The sequence below is a fragment of the Oncorhynchus nerka genome, linkage group LG6, assembly GCF_034236695.1.
Source record: "Oncorhynchus nerka isolate Pitt River linkage group LG6, Oner_Uvic_2.0, whole genome shotgun sequence".
NCBI lineage: Eukaryota > Metazoa > Chordata > Actinopteri > Salmoniformes > Salmonidae > Oncorhynchus > Oncorhynchus nerka.
In genome coordinates this window covers 53883539-53901286 of record NC_088401.1, presented here as the reverse complement: position 1 = coordinate 53901286, position 17748 = coordinate 53883539, and the positions used below count along the sequence as shown (strand labels likewise).

Below are 17748 nucleotides of genomic sequence, written 5' to 3'. Positions count from 1 at the left end.
TAATCCCAAGTAGGTAATGCTGAATGAAGGAAGGTGGATGGTATTTCAGTCACATATAAATGTACAACCCCAAATTGACCTCTAGACCTCCCTATGCACATTGGAACTGTGTAGATCTGCGTGGATTTGACCGGTATAATCTTCACAGACCTTCACAGGGGACTATTGGTGGATTTGGTATGGGCCTCACCTCTACGTTCCTTACGTGTTCTATGTTCCACTAGGTCGGGGATGTGGTGGAGGTGGTGGAGGATGAGACCTTCCCCTGTGACCTCATCCTGCTGCAGTCCAGCCGGGAGGACGAGACCTGTTTTGTCACCACGGCCAGTCTGGACGGGGAGTCCAACCATAAGGTGGAGTGCTGCTACAGTAACACCAGTGTCACGGTGCCATTGAGGCGTGTGGTCTGTGGGGGCATGACATTGCTTTCGATCTGCCATCACTCCCACTCCTTTTCTCAATCCAGGCATTTGTCACGTGCTTTGTAAACAACAGGTGTAGACGCACACTGACATTTTTACTTATGGGTACATTTCCAACAATGCAGAGTAAAAAAAGGAAATGGATTATAGACGGTGTATGTCTCAGCGTATGTGAAAGTGTATGTTGGAGCGTCGGTGTCAGTATGTGTGGTGTTACGAAACGACTCGTAGCCCGTAACAGAGGGAGACGACACGGAGATAAAGAAATAACAAACATATATTTATGAAATGAAGTCGACTATATCCAAGTAAAAATGTGTGTGTGTAGTCGGTAGTGTGAGTGGATGTGCCAAAACAAGAGGTACCAAAACAAATGAACACAAAAGCCCCAAAATGCCACAAACCAAAAACAGTCTGTCTGCGTGGAGAGAGTCCCAGGAGTGTCCCATTTTACTGATGACCCTCCCAGTTCCGCCCACCGACATCCTATTAAGCAAAACAAGAGCAGCGAGAGAGAGAGCGGCAGTCACTGTGGGTAGAGTCCAGTGTGTGTACTCGGTCAGTGCAGAACAGGGTCAATGCAGGTAATCCAGGTAGACCTCTGATTAGCAGTCTTATGGCTTGGGGGTAGAAACTGATCAGGGTCCTGTTACTTCCAGACTTGGTGCACTGGTACCGCTTGCCGTGCGGTAGCAGAGCGAATGGTCTATGGCTGGAGTCTTTAACAGTTTGAGGGCCTTCCTCTGTCACCGCCTGGTATAGACATCCTGAATGGCAGGGAGCTCGGCCCCAGTGATGTGCTGGGCTGTACACACTACCCTCTGTATAGCACCTTGCGGTCGGATGCCAGTTGCCGTACCAAGCGGTGACACGGCCAGGCAAGATGCTCCCAATGGTGCAGCTGTAGAACGTTTTGAGGATCTGAGGGCCCATGCCAAATCTTTGCAGCCTCCTGAGGGGGAAGAGGCATCGTTGTACCCTCGTCACAACTGTGTGGGTGTGTGTGGGCCATGATAATTCCTTAGGGATGTGGACACCAAGGAACTTGAAGCTCTCGACCCACTCCACTACAGCCCCGTCGACGTGTGTTAGTGTGCGTGACTACATGCGCCTGTGTGTGTGTGTGTGTTGCAGTGATGACCTGAAATAGTCAGCACTCACTTACTTTCTCTCCCTCTCTCTCTCTCTCTCTCTCTCAGACACACTACACAGTGCCAGACACAGAGAAGGGCCTGGAGTCTCTCAGTGCCACCGTGGAGTGCGAGCAGCCGCAGCCTGACCTCTACAAGTAGGCTCTGTCGTCCTCGTGTGTTCCTCACGCAGAGCTCTGAGAGTAGCAGTGCTGATCTCGGATCAGTCCCCCCCCCCCCTCAGTTTAATCCACTGTCAATCGGGAATGTCCCGATGACATTTTGATAGCAACAGTGTCATTAGGTAGTGTTGGCAGGCTATAAGCTTTCTAGTTCTCTGACAGGTTATTATTAGCGACGTTGGACTGTTAGTAAACCTGATTGGTGGAAGAGACTGGCCAGGAATTGAAGGGAAGGTTGAGTTAGATTTGGCCCGTGCTGCATAGAGGAACAGACCCAGTCGTTTGAACAGCTGGAGTCTCTCCAGAGACTTATTGGTTTGGCGCCACCTATGGCCAAGGAGCGGCCGTTACAGTACAATTTGGCGCCATAAATGCATCCGTGATGTTTCAGACAGCCTAAGGTACTGAAGACGCCAGATGCTGCTCCTTTTCGCAATCAATAGAACAGAGTTGCCGTGCCAGCGTACTGTCGGACAAACCACCCATCATATTAGCTCGCTTTTAATTGGTGCAGTCTATGCAAAGTCCTGGTGATCAGCCAATGGCATTGTGATAGTTTTACATTCCCTGTAGTCCCTGCAGATAGTATTATTCATCAGTGTGTTTCTTTCTGATATCAGAAAATATTCAAATTGACAATTTCTAGCCCATTGCACAGTTGATTCAATTCAGGTCCATTGTGAGATGAGATCAAATAGAGCATCTGCCATTGGGTAGGGCATTCATGAGGATCTGTGTTTCTACAGGTTTGTGGGGCGTATGCACATCTACAAGAATGACCAGGAGCCTGCTGTGAGGTAAGCGTTCTGGCCACTCCCCTATCGGTTCCCCCTTAGTCCTTGTTACCCCCTTCTCCCGTACCTCAGTCTAAAAAAAAAAATGAAAGCACAGTCGTTTAAGCACTCTTGTCTTTTCGCTTTTTGTATAACCATCAAATCATTATTTCATTGATCCATAACTCCAAACGAGCATGAAAGTAATACTGGACTTGGCCCAGACTCAGGGCAGCGCTTCCAAAGTGCTCTCTGAAGTGTTTGTCACCGGGCCACTTTGTAATGATCTTATAAAAGATGACGTTCTGTGTCCTTCACAAGAACAGTTGGGGCAGAGTAGAAGTCAACTCAAGACTGCAGTTATCCATTGATAGTATTAGGCAAGAGCAAACGCTAGTGTGCCGCTATAAGAGAAGGCAGGGGTCTTGGTGTTTTTGGAGAAGGTTTGTGACTTTCTTTTCTCTTTGTGTGGTGTCCCTCAGGTCTTTGGGTCCAGAGAATCTCCTCCTGAAAGGCGCTACCTTGAAGAATACTCAGAAGATTTATGGTGACTCAATTGTTTAATGCAAATTAGGGTCTGAATGATGGTCAGCGTGTGAGCCTGTCCTGACCAACTCTCCTTCTTCTTCTAGGAGTGGCAGTGTACTCTGGCATGGAAACCAAAATGGCTCTGAACTACCAGGGGAAGTCCCAGAAGCGATCTGTGGTGGAGAAGTAAGGGCGGGCAAAGATCGTTAGAGAAAAGGACAATCAGATGTGTAAATGAGGGGCTATAATTGACCGGTCTCAAGACAACATGTTGAGTGTCTCGGTCTTGTGTCGGATACATTTGCTCTTAGTCTTAACTCGATCTCGGACAGTGAGGACTCGTAATTTCTTCCTGAGACCAGCCGAGTAAAAAATTAACTATCAGCTTCCATTTACGAGGCCAAATATATATATATATATATATATATATATTATACTCCTTTCTTGAAACATGAATACAGTGTCTTAACAGCTTTTATATCTATTATAGATATGTTATAGCAGTGGAGGACCTATAGGCCTTCAGTGTGTGACATGTTATAGCAGTGGAGGACCTATAGGCCTTCAGTGTGTGACATGTTATAGCAGTGGAGAACCTATAGGTCTTCAGTGTGTGTGTGACAGGTTAGTACAGTGGAGGACCTATAGGTCTTCAGTGTGTGACAGGTTAGTACAGTGGAGAACCTATAGGCCTTCAGTGTGTGACAGGTTAGTACAGCGGAGAACCTATAGGCCTTCAGTGTGTGACAGGTTAGTACAGTGGAGAACCTATAGGCCTTCAGTGTGTGACAGGTTAGTACAGCGGAGGACCTATAGGTCTTCAGTGTGTGACAGGTTAGTACAGTGGAGAACCTATAGGCCTTCAGTGTGTGACAGGTTAGTACAGTGGAGAACCTATAGGTCTTCAGTGTGTGACAGGTTAGTACAGTGGAGAACCTATAGGTCTTCAGTGTGTGTGACAGGTTAGTACAGTGGAGAACCTATAGGTCTTCAGTGTGTGACAGGTTAGTACAGGGGAGAACCTATAGGTCTTCAGTGTGTGACAGGTTAGTACAGTGGAGAACCTATAGGCCTTCAGTGTGTGACAGGTTAGTACAGTGGAGAACCTATAGGCCTTCAGTGTGTGACAGGTTAGTACAGTGGAGAACCTATAGGTCTTCAGTGTGTGTGTGACAGGTTAGTACAGTGGAGAACCTATAGGTCTTCAGTGTGTGACAGGTTAGTACAGGGGAGAACCTATAGGTCTTCAGTGTGTGACAGGTTAGTACAGTGGAGAACCTATAGGTCTTCAGTGTGTGACAGGTTAGTACAGTGGAGAACCTATAGGCCTTCAGTGTGTGACAGGTTAGTACAGTGGAGAACCTATAAGCCTTCAGTGTGTGACAGGTTAGTACAGTGGAGAACCTATAGGCCTTCAGTGTGTGACAGGTTAGTACAGTGGAGAACCTATAGGTCTTCAGTGTGTGACAGGTTAGTACAGTGGAGAACCTATAGGTCTTCAGTGTGTGACAGGTTAGTACAGTGGAGAACCTATAGGCCTTCAGTGTGTGACAGGTTAGTACAGTGGAGAACCTATAAGCCTTCAGTGTGTGACAGGTTAGTACAGTGGAGAACCTATAGGCCTTCAGTGTGTGACAGGTTAGTACAGTGGAGAACCTATAGGCCTTCAGTGTGTGACAGGTTAGTACAGTGGAGAACCTATAGGCCTTTGGTGTGTGACAGGTTAGTACAGTGGAGAACCTATAGGTCTTCAGTGTGTGTGTGACAGGTTAGTACAGTGGTGAACCTATAGGTCTTCAGTGTGTGTGTGACAGGTTAGTACAGTGGAGGACCTATAGGTCTTCAGTGTGTGTGTGACAGGTTAGTACAGTGGAGAACCTATAGGCCTTCAGTGTGTGACAGGTTAGTACAGTGGTGAACCTATAGGCCTTCAGTGTGTGACAGGTTAGTACAGTGGAGAACCTATAGGCCTTCAGTGTGTGACAGGTTAGTACAGTGGTGAACCTATAGGCCTTCAGTGTGTGACAGGTTAGTACAGTGGTGAACCTATAGGTCTTCAGTGTGTGACAGGTTAGTACAGCGGAGGACCTATAGGTCTTCAGTGTGTGACAGGTTAGTACAGTGGTGAACCTATAGGCCTTCAGTGTGTGACAGGTTAGTACAGTGGTGAACCTATAGGCCTTCAGTGTGTGACAGGTTAGTACAGTGGTGAACCTATAGGCCTTCAGTGTGTGACAGGTTAGTACAGTGGTGAACCTATAGGCCTTCAGTGTGTGACAGGTTAGTACAGTGGTGAACCTATAGGCCTTCAGTGTGTGACAGGTTAGTACAGTGGAGAACCTATAGGCCTTCAGTGTGTGACAGGTTAGTACAGTGGAGGACCTATAGGTCTTCAGTGTTTGACAGGTTGGTGATTCTGAAAGGACATCAAGTGTAATACCAGGTCACTCATGTAGGAGAGTGCACGTTTTGTAAAACACAAAAGGCCAGTGGTGTAGTGGAGGGTATTCTCTGGTGTAAGCTGTCAACCCACAGTTCAATGGAACTATTACTTCCCTTTTTTTTCCCAGTGGGTATTGCGTAACCTCACTCCTTAATCCCTGCTGATGCGTATCAAAGTAGTGGAGGTATACAGCTTATGTAGTACAATGGAGAAATCATGCACAAAGTAGCCTGCATAAAGTAGCCTACACAATCGCAAAGCACGTGATATATATTCACACACACGCCGCATATCATCTGCAGGCAGCAAGTGTGCAGCTCTCAACTGGTTTTAGCATGGAGCAGCTCACAGAAGAATGACGCAGGTAGGGTAGGGAAGACATTTCACTTCATTTCTGTAAATCTACCAGTATATGCTAATTAAGGCAACAATGGGTATGCAAACCAGGTATTTAAAAGGTTTAGTCCGAAGTGTTGATTATTAGACTTAGTAATGTGCATTTGTCATCATGCGCCGTTTGCATCAGGGGCGTAGACATGGATGGGCCTGGGTGGACAGAGGCCCATCCATTTGGGAGCCAGGCCCTGACAAGCCCACCCAATCAGATTGATGTGGTTCAAGCATTGTTGTGGACTAAGACCATTAAAGTTTTGTATTTTTCTATAAAAAAAGGTGATTTTGAGAGTGAAAATCTGAAATGTATAGGAAAACTGAAAAAAAACAGGAATACACAGGAGTTTTCACACAAGGTGCCTTTCCTTCCTTAGGTGGGCCGTTTGGGAACATTTTTGGCAAGATCTGAGTATACCTGGCACCACTATACCACTGCATAGGGCGGATGGAAAGAGAGCAGTCACATACAGCATGATTTTAAAGGATAAGCAGTCCATAAACTCTGACATAGTAGGTCCCAATCAGAATACAAAAACACAACCATTGAGCATTTCCCAATTGAATTTTACAACTATTACTTCCCATTTACAAAAAGCATTTCACGAAGAACACAAAGTAACCGGTGATCTAAAGTTTAAACAACGTTTTAACTACTTTGCAGATATGAAGCAGACAACCATAATATCAGTCAAAAATATCAAATTCCCAGTTTATGCTAGAACCTACATTATAAGAGGTTTTAAAAGTTGGCTCTATTTGACTCAGCGTTCCATAACGTACACTAAGGCATTGTTGGCAGAGTAGATGGATGCAGTTCAATGCATGATTCATATAATTCATCATTAGCATTAGTTGATCTTGCTGTTAATGTGCATAACTGAGGGGGAGAGAGCCTACCTTTTCATGGTTGTTTGATCAACGGGACTGAGGTGTTTACATATTTGCATAAATCGGCTTTTGGCGAATGCGTTCTAATGATCTGAAGTCGAGGTGTTGTAACTGCCTGTAAATACACAGTCCTGTTCCAAGTGAATGATGGAAGCCGGTGTGGCTTGTTTGTATAAAGGCCTACTGTAGTTCTGATTGGCTATAGCGCACTGGTCTATGTAGACTGCAGTGTCTATTAATTGTCCAAACGCACGGCCACTTTCCCACTTTATATTGCGATATAATTTTCACAAATGCCTTTAGTATACGTAATTCCCAAACGTTCTAAGAATGTATGAAAATTACCATATCTACAGTGATTTGGTCGCTTGTCAGAAAATGTCATCATTTTTTTTTTTTTTAAGTCATTCTTCCTGGGGGTGTATTTGAACATATTTTAATAAGATGTCATGTTGCTAAAATGCTGTTAGCTCCACTGTAAATGCAATTTCACACAAGTTATTTTCAAAGAGATGGCTGACAACAGCAGGCTGCAATAAAAAAGTTCCTCTCACTAGATGATCGTTTGAAACTTTCAACTTCTTGTTGAAAGTTATTCTTGAAAAGGGAGAACCTAATAAATTAAAAACAACATCCTCTTTAATAACATCTGCTGCAGCCGCTGCACACTACCTGACAACAAAATCTAGCTAGCTAGACTGGGAAAACTACTGCTCGCTATTGCGCAATGTTTTTGTAAAAACGGTTCCGCTCATTAAGTCAAAATGTGATTGGTTGATTTCTCTGTCACTCCAAAATGTTGTCCTAATACAGTTGAATGGCAGATGCCTTTTTATCTAGCTTCTGATAGCCAATGGCTGACTTAGCTAGATTTATCTCCCTGGAGATCAGCGAATAAAAATACTGATTCAATCGTTTTTCTCTTGATTTGCTCCGGCCTTGGTCTTGAATTGGTCTCGCTTTAGGTGGTCTTGAACACAACACTGGAACAAGATCAATTGAAGGAAGCTGGGGCAGTTAGAAGGTTGATTCGGTGTCCAATCTCACAGCTATCAGAGGAATATATATAGGGAGTAGATGTTTCACAAAGTGGATGTGTATATTCAGTGTTGCTAATGGGAGTTGGGTTGTTAATACTCATGTTTCAGATCTATCAATGCCTTCCTGCTGGTGTACCTGTGTATCCTGGTGAGCAAGGCCCTGGTGTGCACCACGCTCAAGTACGTGTGGCAGAGCCAACCAGGCCAGGAAGAGCCCTGGTACAACCAGAAGACGCAGAAGGAGAAAGATGCCAACCTGGTGAGGCCTTCACTCAGCTAAAAAGATTTTACACAGACATACAGTTTAGCACCGTATAATGCACTCTGCTGACTGTAGTCAGTATCAAATGCAACTTAATGCCTTATGGTGAGCCTTTTAGGCACATTTCATTGACCCAGAGTCACATTACACCGATGGCTTCTTGCACTGCATTATACGAGTGTGTTTTTTCTCCAAGGGCACTTCAGTTTGTGGAAGTATGTTTTAACACTGTTCCCTGTGTTCACCCCTCTCTCCCCCAGTACCTAAATATGTTTACTGACTTCCTGTTTTATCTGTGTATTTTAACCACGTTTCACTTTTGTTCCCTCTCACCCCCAGTACCTGAATATGTTTACTGACTTCCTGTCGTTCATGGTGCTGTTCAACTTCATCATCCCTGTGTCCATGTACGTGACGGTGGAGATGCAGAAGTTCCTGGGCTCCTTCTTCATCTCCTGGGACAAGGACTTCTTCGACCCCGAGATCCAGGAAGGGGCTCTGGTCAACACCTCTGACCTCAATGAGGAGCTAGGACAGGTTAGGCTTTAAAGATATGGAACCAATTTAGCGTTGATAAGACCCAAAAGCACTCTCCCAAAGGAGCTACTTTTCATTGCAGATTCCCACCAAATTGCTGTAGCTAATTGGCCAGATATCCACCCTGTTTGAATACTTTGATGCATCATTCCTTTCTCCTTTTCTTGAAGTATTCACTTATCTTAAATGACTGGATTTGTGAAAAGCTAGCTATATACTGCAATGGAACTCTGTTACCCAGTCATGTTAGATCAGTGATTACCTCAAAGGGAAGAGGGTAAGGGGAGATACATTTCATTATTCAAACGAGGCTGTAGGTTTATTTGAGGTCTAGGGCCTCTCTGCTCTCGGCCCCAGTCTTTGGTGGAGTGATGACCCTAAACCCACATGAACAACATTCCTCAAATGTCAGAATATGAAATGGTCTAACTGGTCATAATATGCCTTGATTGGCTGTGCCTTCCCAACTCCAACCTCTGTCTCAAACAGGGGTGTTGCAGATCAGTCATGGTTGGTTTGCCCGATGATTACTTCAATTAAAGATGACGCTTGGTAAACTAGATTTATGCGGTGTAACTCTCAGGGATTAATTGCCCATTCTTATTGTTCACAGTTAATTGCGCCAAGTGTTGTTGTTTTTTTTACGACCCTGGAAGAGTCTCACATGCCTGTCCATTACGCCAATTCTGTTGCAAAATGATTTTTTTCCCCAATAGAAGCCCAATTTTTAGTTACATAAACTTTTTGTTTTGTAACTGTTTGGACTAATGAGTACACCCCTGATTCTCACTGTAGGTGTGAACCTGAAATGTACTTTGCTGGCACAGATATTTTCTATTCACATTGTCCTCTCCAGCATGGTTCCAGGAACTATGGTAGATGCCTTGGTTTGGCTCTGTAGTCTGGCTCTATGAAAGGTCAGCTGACATTTACTCCTGAGACGCTGACCTGTTGCACCCTCTACAACCACTGTGAATATTATTTGAACCTGCTGGTCATCTATGAATATCTAGAAGAGCCTTCTGGCCTTAATGGCCACGTACTCTTATAATCTCTACCCGGCACAGCCAGAAGATGACTGGCCATCCCTCAGAGCCTGGTTTCTTCCTAGGTTCCTGACTTTCTAGAGTATTTCCTAACCTGCATTGCTTGCTGTTTGGGATTTTGGGCTGGGTTTCTGTGTAAGCACTTTGTGACATCTGCTGATGTGGAGAGGGCTTTATAAATATATTTGATTGTGTGAAAAGGGTATTTGTCTGACCCTGCAGTTTCCCATTGTGTCCTCTAGGTGGAGTATGTGTTCACGGACAAGACGGGCACTCTGACCCAGAACAGCATGGAGTTCATCGAGTGCTGCATCGACGGCTTCCAGTACAAGAACCATGACTCGAGCACCGAGCTGGACGGCTTCTGTGTCACAGATGGACCCGTGAGCATGCTGCAGCAGAAGGCTGGCAGGGTGGGTAAATGACTAGTTATCTGCCCTCCCCCCTCATCACTGTGCCAGTCAGGCATGCCAACATATGGGCATCAAATCACAGAGGTCACCTGACAGAAGAACAAGCATCACATGTGACCTAACATAACCTGTGACAGATCCAGTGTGATTAACGGCCATTAGTTTGTACTCTGCATCCCATAGACAGAGGTTGTTAGGTAGTGTAATAATGTAAACTGTTACTGTGCCATATAAATGTACATACCAAATGGTGTATTCATTCTAACATTCATTGCACACTGTAGAAAAATGTTTTGCAACAAAAACAATAGTTTCTTATTGGAGAAGTTCCTCCAGTTTTGTATTTGGTTCTTAATGAATGCACCTCTGGTAAATGGCACACAGTTCAATAAGTAACATGCGTCTGTGTGTTTTCAGGAGGAGGAGGAGCTGTTCCTGCGGGCTCTGTGTCTGTGCCACACGGTGCAGGTCAAGGAGTCTACGGGTCAGGAGGACGGGGTTGGGGACCAGGTGGACGGTGTCCTGGGGCTGGACGGAGAGATGGTCCACCCTGCAGAGCTCAGGGGCTTCATCGCCTCCTCACCCGACGAGGTGGCACTGGTCAAGGGAGCCATGAAGTAAGGGACAGGGCCTGTGCAACTGTTATTCATCAATCAATGCGTCACACAAATGAACTTTTATGTTGATTTGGTTTGATTAGTGTGTTGTGTAATCAGTGAGGCTCACTTTCTTGTCTTTGTCGCCATCTATAGGTATGGTTTCACATTCCTAGGTATGGAGAGCAAGAACATGAGAGTGATGAACAGAGACAAAGATGTTGAAACGTAAGTCAACAAGTGATGAGTTTTGATTAATGTTAATAACGGATTTGATTTATCATTCATTCTCCTTTTGATTGACATGGCCATCTGATTTCCCCTTGCAGGTACGAGCTGCTTCATGTGTTGAACTTTGACCCCGTGAGAAGGCGTATGAGCGTAATAGTCCGATCCAAATGCGGTGAGACAGAGATTGAAATGAACCGACAGCTTTTCTTCTATTAGCTTCTAGTTTTGTTTGTAACCCCAGTCCTGACGTGTTCTGGCTGTGTTGGTTGCTCAGGGGACATCATGCTGTTCTGTAAGGGGGCCGACTCCTCCATCTTCCCCCGTGTCAGGCAGGAGGAGGTGGACAGGATACGCATGCACGTGGAGCGCAACGCTACGGTGGGTCTCTGCCCCATCCGCTTCACTAACTTCATGTTTATACAATGACTTTGTATGTCTGTGCATTTGTCCAAGGTCTCCCAGGAAGGCTACCATTTTTGTTTGTGTGTACATTGCTTTAAAATGAATGTTTTACCGTCCTAGTTTATTTTCCAGATGCAACGGGTACATTGAAAGTCTAGATTTCGCACATTTATGAAACGCACAGCGAGAGTGTTTGCTCGTGTTGACTGGTAAGTTACGACGTGTGCGTTTGTGCCATATCTCAGGAAGGCTACCGGACGCTGTGTGTGGCCTACAAGCTGCTGAGTTCTGAAGAGTACGCCCAGGCAGACGCAGGGCTGAGGGAAGCCAGGCTGGCCCTGGATGACCGAGAGGAGAAACTCATGGCTGTCTACAACCAGGTGGAGACGGGGATGAGCCTGATCGGAGCTACCGCCGTGGAGGACAGGTGGGTGGACACAGTCAGCTCAGGGTTAACTCTCAGGCTGTGTCCCAGGTGGCACCCTATGGGCCTTGGTCACAAGAAGTGCACTGAATAGGGGAATAGGAGCTGTTTTGGACACAGCCATTCTTTCGAGGCGAACAAATCATTAATGTGCAGAGGTAAAAGTGTGGGTGCGGTGGGAGTTATGTGCATTTGTTTTCTGTTCAATATGTATTCTGTCATTTTGTCAGACACACGCATCCACTGACTGCCTCACACACCGGCTCTCACTCTGCCTCACACACCGGCTCTCACTCTGCCTCATCTTTCTGTCTCACTTATTAGTCATCCCTCTCGCCCCATCGATCATTCTCTCTGACGCACCCCTTTTCTTATCTTTTCACTGCAAACTGCCACTCATCATTCACACTCCCTCTTTCTCTTCCTCCTCTGTCGCCAGGTTGCAGGAGGAGGCAGCGGAGACCATGGAGGCCCTGCAGCGGGCTGGCATGAAGGTGTGGGTTCTTACGGGGGACAAGATGGAGACGGCCAAGTCCACGTGCTATGCCTGTCGGCTATTCCAGAGGGACACAGAGCTGCTGGAACTGACGGTGCGAACCCTGGAGGACGGCGGAAGGAGGAGAGAAGAGCGCCTGCATGAGGTGCTGTTAGACTACCACAAGAGGGCAGTGCAGGACCCTCCACCGGTTAAGACTAGGGTCACCAGGTCAGTGCTAAGTCTCGGGTTGGAGGTTTTGAAGGAGGGTCATTGGAGTTACTTACAGTACAATGTTACTACTATTGTTCAATAAAATTAGTAGTAGTAAATTGATAATCATTGGTAGTAAATTGATGATAATTTGTCATAATTTGCTCCCAATTGTTATAATTTTATGTCTTGGAACTATTAAATAGTTTTGCTCTCGTTTCGATTTGTCACAAGAAAGCTCTGCGTTCTATTTTTCTCCCAGGAGCTGCACTTCAGCTAAGCAGGACTACGGCTTCATCATAGACGGAGCCACTCTGTCCTTAGTGTTCAACTCCTCTCCTGACTCCAGCCACTACAAGAGTCTCTTCCTCCAAATCTGTCAGAACTGTACCACTGTTCTGTGCTGCCGTATGGCTCCCCTACAGAAGGCCCAGGTGAGGTGACGTCATGGGCGCTTGCTGGTAGATTTAACTGTAGATGGCTACAGTAGTTAAAGGTAAACCAGGTTCAGGCCTCACTACAAAAAAAATCTGTATTTACCCACATTACACCTGGTAATGATATTACAAATGTCTGAATACGTTTTGCATCTAGGCATCTTGTTTCGAATGCAGAACCAAGTGGGATTTAATGAACTTTTTTTCCCCCTCACTCTCTTTCCACTCTCTCGTTCCTATATAGATTGTGAACATGGTGAAGAACTCCAAAGGCAGCCCCATCACCCTCTCCATCGGAGATGGAGCCAACGATGTCAGTATGATTCTGGAGGCACACATTGGCATCGGTAAGACGCTGTGATATCGCTATAGATTCAAATGATGAAATGTTTTTAATATTGAATTTGTTTGAAATTGAAATTGGGCGAGATGTAAAAGTGTGTAATTTCCCTGGTCTTCCGTGTCTCAGGTATAAAAGGTAAAGAGGGTCGCCAGGCAGTGAGGAACAGTGACTATGCCATCCCTAAACTGAAGCACCTGAAGAAACTGTTACTGGGACACGGGCACCTCTACTACGTTCGGATCGCCCACCTGGTGCAATACTTCTTCTACAAGGTAGGGGGCAGCACCGAAATGTAGGCACTGTAACTTACTGTGCTTATGTTAACTGAGGATCATGAGTATTGGGCACATCAGATGAGGTCAAGGTTCGGTCATTGTTTGGAGCTATAAAACCTACTTCTGTGTTGCTGCCAAAATAAAAAGCATTCGATATGAGGATTTTGTGGGAGTAATATGCAGGGTTTTTTCTGCCATTTTTTTTCTTTTCGGTAAGCCTAAATCCAAAGAGTGTAAAATAAAAAGTGTTCATTCTCTGGATGGAAAAACGCTTTGCGTCAAAGCGAAACATTTAAAACCGATATAAAGTATGTAGAAAACATAATGGAACTATACATTTTTTGAATAATACAATCTTTGAGAACTAAAAATCACCCAAATAAAAGCTAGACAGTTGGGGTGAATTGAAAATTCCATAAACAATGAATTTAGCAATACTCATTTTGTTATTATCTTTGAGCAAAATAACACAGAATTAGCCATGGCGAATTGCAGGATAGTAGCTTTAAAACGGCAACATTTTCTCTCGGCTCCATGGAGAACTGTGTAGAATTGCAGGACATTGGCGTAAACATGCTAATATTTTTCTACACCATCATGGATGGGGAGCCTCTAAAATGTTGTCTTGAATTCAGCTGAATAGTGAGCAGAGTGGAGTGTGCGTAATTTGACTGGAGCGGATTTAAAACAATGTTGGCGCGTCAGTCTTTCTTGCTTCGATTTTCACCATGGTACTACTCAAAAAAAATAAAGAGTAAGTTTGTAACTGTGCTAAAGTTGTCTTTCAACTGTAAAATGTTAGCTCAACAGAGCCACAGATGTACAGAGTAAATCTTTCTGATGTTGATAAAGGACACTGCTCAAGCCCATGTGATTTAGATGAGACGCAGACATTTCTCGTCCGTTACTTTTTGATGTGTCTAACCTCAGGCTCCTTTCCCCCTCTCACTTGCTTACAGAACCTCTGCTTCATCTTACCTCAGTTCTTGTACCAGTTTTTCTGTGGATCTTCCCAGCAAGTGAGTACTGCACCGCGTCCTGCTGAGGCCCCTCTCCCCTCTCTGAGATTCAAAGATGCTCTAAACATGAAATAGCAGAGGATCCCATTGAATCCCAGCACCTTCTCCAGTCTACAACCATATTCTTTCCCTCTGGTTGACCTGACATTCCCTCTCTCCTGGAGTGGCTGCAGTCTTTTATATGTATATATATATATGTGTATATGTATGTATGTGTGTGTGTGTGGTACCAGTCAAAAGCTTGGACACCTACTCCAGGGTTTTTCTTTATTTTGTACTATTTTCTACATTATAGAATAATAGTGAAGATATCAAAACTATGAAATAACACATATGGAATCCTGTAGTAACCAAAGTTTTAAACATGATATTCTTCAATGTAGCCACCCTTTGCCTTGATGACAGCTTTGAACAATCTTGGCATTCTCTCAACCAGCTTCATGAGGTAGTCACATGGATTGCATTTCAATTAACAGGTGTGCCTTGTTAGGTTGTGGAATTTCTTTCCTTAAACTTCTTGACGCTACCCATCCCTGTCGCGGGATCATTTTCGTCAGCAACCGCTGAATAGCATAGCGCAACAGTCAAATAATATTACTAAAACATATTTATATTCATGAAATCACAAGTGCAATATTGCAAAACACAGTTTATTAATCCACCTGTTGTCTCAGATTTTGAAATTATGCTTTACAGCGAAAGCAATCCAAGCGTTTGTAAGTTTATCGATAGCCTAGCATAGCATTATGTACACTTAGCATCAGGAAGCTTGGTCACAAAAATCAGAAAAGCAATCAAATTAACCATTTACCTTTCATCTTCGGATGTTTTCACTCACGAGACTCCCAGTTACACAACAAATGTTCCTTTTGTTCCATAAAGATGATTTTTATACCCAAAATACCTCCATTTGTTTGTCGCGTTATGTTCAGAAATCCATAGGAAAGAGCGGTCACGACAACGCAGACGGAAATTCCAAATGGTCTTCATAATGTCCACAGAAACATGTCAAACGTTCATTCCTCAGATAGTTTTTAAAATATATATTCAATAATATATCAACCGAGTGTGTAGGTTTTTCAATAACAGCGGGAGGAACAATGGCGGCTTTACTCTGTAGTGCAAAAACTCACTCTGAGATCCCCCACCTATCCACTTAAGCAATGTGATCTTTCATGCTAATATTTCAAAATAAACGCCTGGAACTGTCTAAAGACTGACACCTTAGGGAAGCAAGAGAAAAGGGAATCTGGTTGATATCCCTTTAAATGGAGGATAGGCATGCATAGGAACAGAAGGGTTTCAACATAAGAGGCACTTCCTGATTGGATTTTCCTCAGGGTTTTGCCTGCAATATCAGTTCTGTTATACTCACAGACAATATTTTTGACAGTTTTGGAAACTTTAGAGTGTTTTCTATCCTAATCTGTCAATTACATATTCTAGCATCTGGTCCTGAGAAATAGGCCATTTACTTTGGGAACGTTATTTTTTCAAACATAAAAATAGTGCCCCCTAGCTTCAAGAGGTTAATGTGTTTGAGCCAATCAGTTGTGTTGTGACAAGGTATGGGGTGGTATACAGAAGATAGCCCTATTTGGTAAAAGACCAAGTCCATATTATGGCAAGAACAGCTCAAATAAGCAAAGAGAAACGATAGTCCATTACTTTAAGACATGAAGGTCAGTCAATATGGAACATTTCAAGAACTTTGAAAGTTTTTAAGTGCAGTCACAAAAACCATCAAGCGCTATGATGAAACTGGCTCTCATAAGGACCACCATAGGAAAGGAAGACCTCTGCTGCAGAGGATAAGTTCATTAGAGTTACCAGCCTCAAATTGCAGCCCAAATAAATGCAAGACACAGCTCAACATCAACTGTTTAGAGGAGACTGTGTGAATCAGGCCTTCGTGGTCGAATTGCTGCAAAGAAACCACTACTGAAGGACACCAATAATAAGAAGAGACTTGCTTGGGCCAAGAAACACGTGCAATGGACATTAGACCGGTGGAAATCTGTCCTTTGGTCTGAAGAGTCCAAATTTGAGATTTTGGATTCTAACCGCCGTGTCTTTGTGAGATGCAGAGTAGGTGAACGGATGATCTCTGTATGTGTGGTTTCTGCCGTGAAGCATGGAGGAGGAGTTGTGATGGTGCTTTGCTGGTGACACTCTCTGTGATTTATTTAGAATTCAAAGCACACTTAACCAGCATGGCTACCACAGCATTCTGAAGCTATACTCCATTCCCGTCTGGGTTGCAGGACTATCATTTGTTTTTCAAAATGACAATGCTCCAACACACCTCCTGGCTGTGTAAGTGCTATTTGACCAAGAAGAAGAGGGATGGAGTGCTGCATCAGATGACCTGGGCTCCACAATCACCCGATTTCAATCCAATTGAGATGGTTTGGGATGAGTTGGACTGCAGAGTGAAGGAAAAGCAGCCAACAATTATGTAGGAACACTTTTTAAGACTGTTGGAAAAGCATTCCAGGTGAAGCTGGTTGAGAGAAGGCAAAAGGCTGGCTACGTTGAAGAATCTAAAATATATTTAAATTTGTTTAATTTTAACACATTTTTGGTTACTACATGAAACCCTTGAATGAGGTGTGTGTGTGTATATATGGCGTTCATATTACATGCACGTTATGTACACAATATGACTAGTACATTACATAGTACATCCCTTGGTTACATCAAGTAAGTCTTCGCCATTTTAGGCAATGTATTCATTCCTTTGGCACATGTTTAGCTCTCGCAGGAGAGGGTGCACATCTCTTAGTATACACAGCGAACTTCTGATATGTAAACTCGGTCCAAGTATTGCTGTTTAAAAGATGCCCCCAGCTTAGACCTGCTCTCTCAAGAGCATCTGTGTGCATATATCAAAGGATGGCTTTGCCATGTAGCCACACGGCAACAGGCTCGACGCTGTAGAGCCCTCTTCCTGTGTTAGGTGGTGGTTGTGTGTTTGTCAACGCGTGTATGCGAGAGTGAGCGCTCTCCTCTCCGTGTAATTAACCCCTGGGTTCCCAATCCCACCCCCCCACCCCCGTCCTTCCCCCGTCCTCCCCAGCCCCTCTACGACGCAGCCTATCTGACGATGTACAACATCTGTTTCACCTCCATGCCTATCCTGGCCTACAGCCTCTTGGAGCAGCACATCTGTATGGAGGTCCTAATGAGCAATGCTACCCTCTACAGGTAGGTCCAGGAACTACACTTCATTCTGCACCTACATAGAAAATGCACTAACTATGCTTCTAGTGTGAT

General features: G+C 44.5%; 1 protein-coding gene across 4 annotated transcripts in view; it reads left to right on the top strand.

Moving 5' to 3' along the window:
• LOC115130637 (phospholipid-transporting ATPase 11C-like) overlaps nt 1-17748 on the top strand; it is a 68993-nt gene that overhangs the window by 42273 nt on the left and 8972 nt on the right. For all 4 annotated transcript variants that reach the window (XM_029661974.2, XM_029661973.2, XM_029661971.2 and 1 more), the window contains exons 6-24: nt 225-353; nt 1622-1710; nt 2481-2531; nt 2990-3054; nt 3140-3221; nt 7908-8058; nt 8401-8598; nt 9887-10057; nt 10475-10674; nt 10810-10881; nt 10983-11056; nt 11159-11262; nt 11532-11713; nt 12150-12416; nt 12661-12832; nt 13080-13182; nt 13305-13450; nt 14413-14472; nt 17552-17679. In XM_029661974.2, the coding sequence (XP_029517834.1) occupies nt 225-353; nt 1622-1710; nt 2481-2531; nt 2990-3054; nt 3140-3221; nt 7908-8058; nt 8401-8598; nt 9887-10057; nt 10475-10674; nt 10810-10881; nt 10983-11056; nt 11159-11262; nt 11532-11713; nt 12150-12416; nt 12661-12832; nt 13080-13182; nt 13305-13450; nt 14413-14472; nt 17552-17679 (2444 nt within the window). The remainder of the gene's footprint in view (nt 1-224; nt 354-1621; nt 1711-2480; nt 2532-2989; nt 3055-3139; nt 3222-7907; nt 8059-8400; nt 8599-9886; nt 10058-10474; nt 10675-10809; nt 10882-10982; nt 11057-11158; nt 11263-11531; nt 11714-12149; nt 12417-12660; nt 12833-13079; nt 13183-13304; nt 13451-14412; nt 14473-17551; nt 17680-17748) is intronic.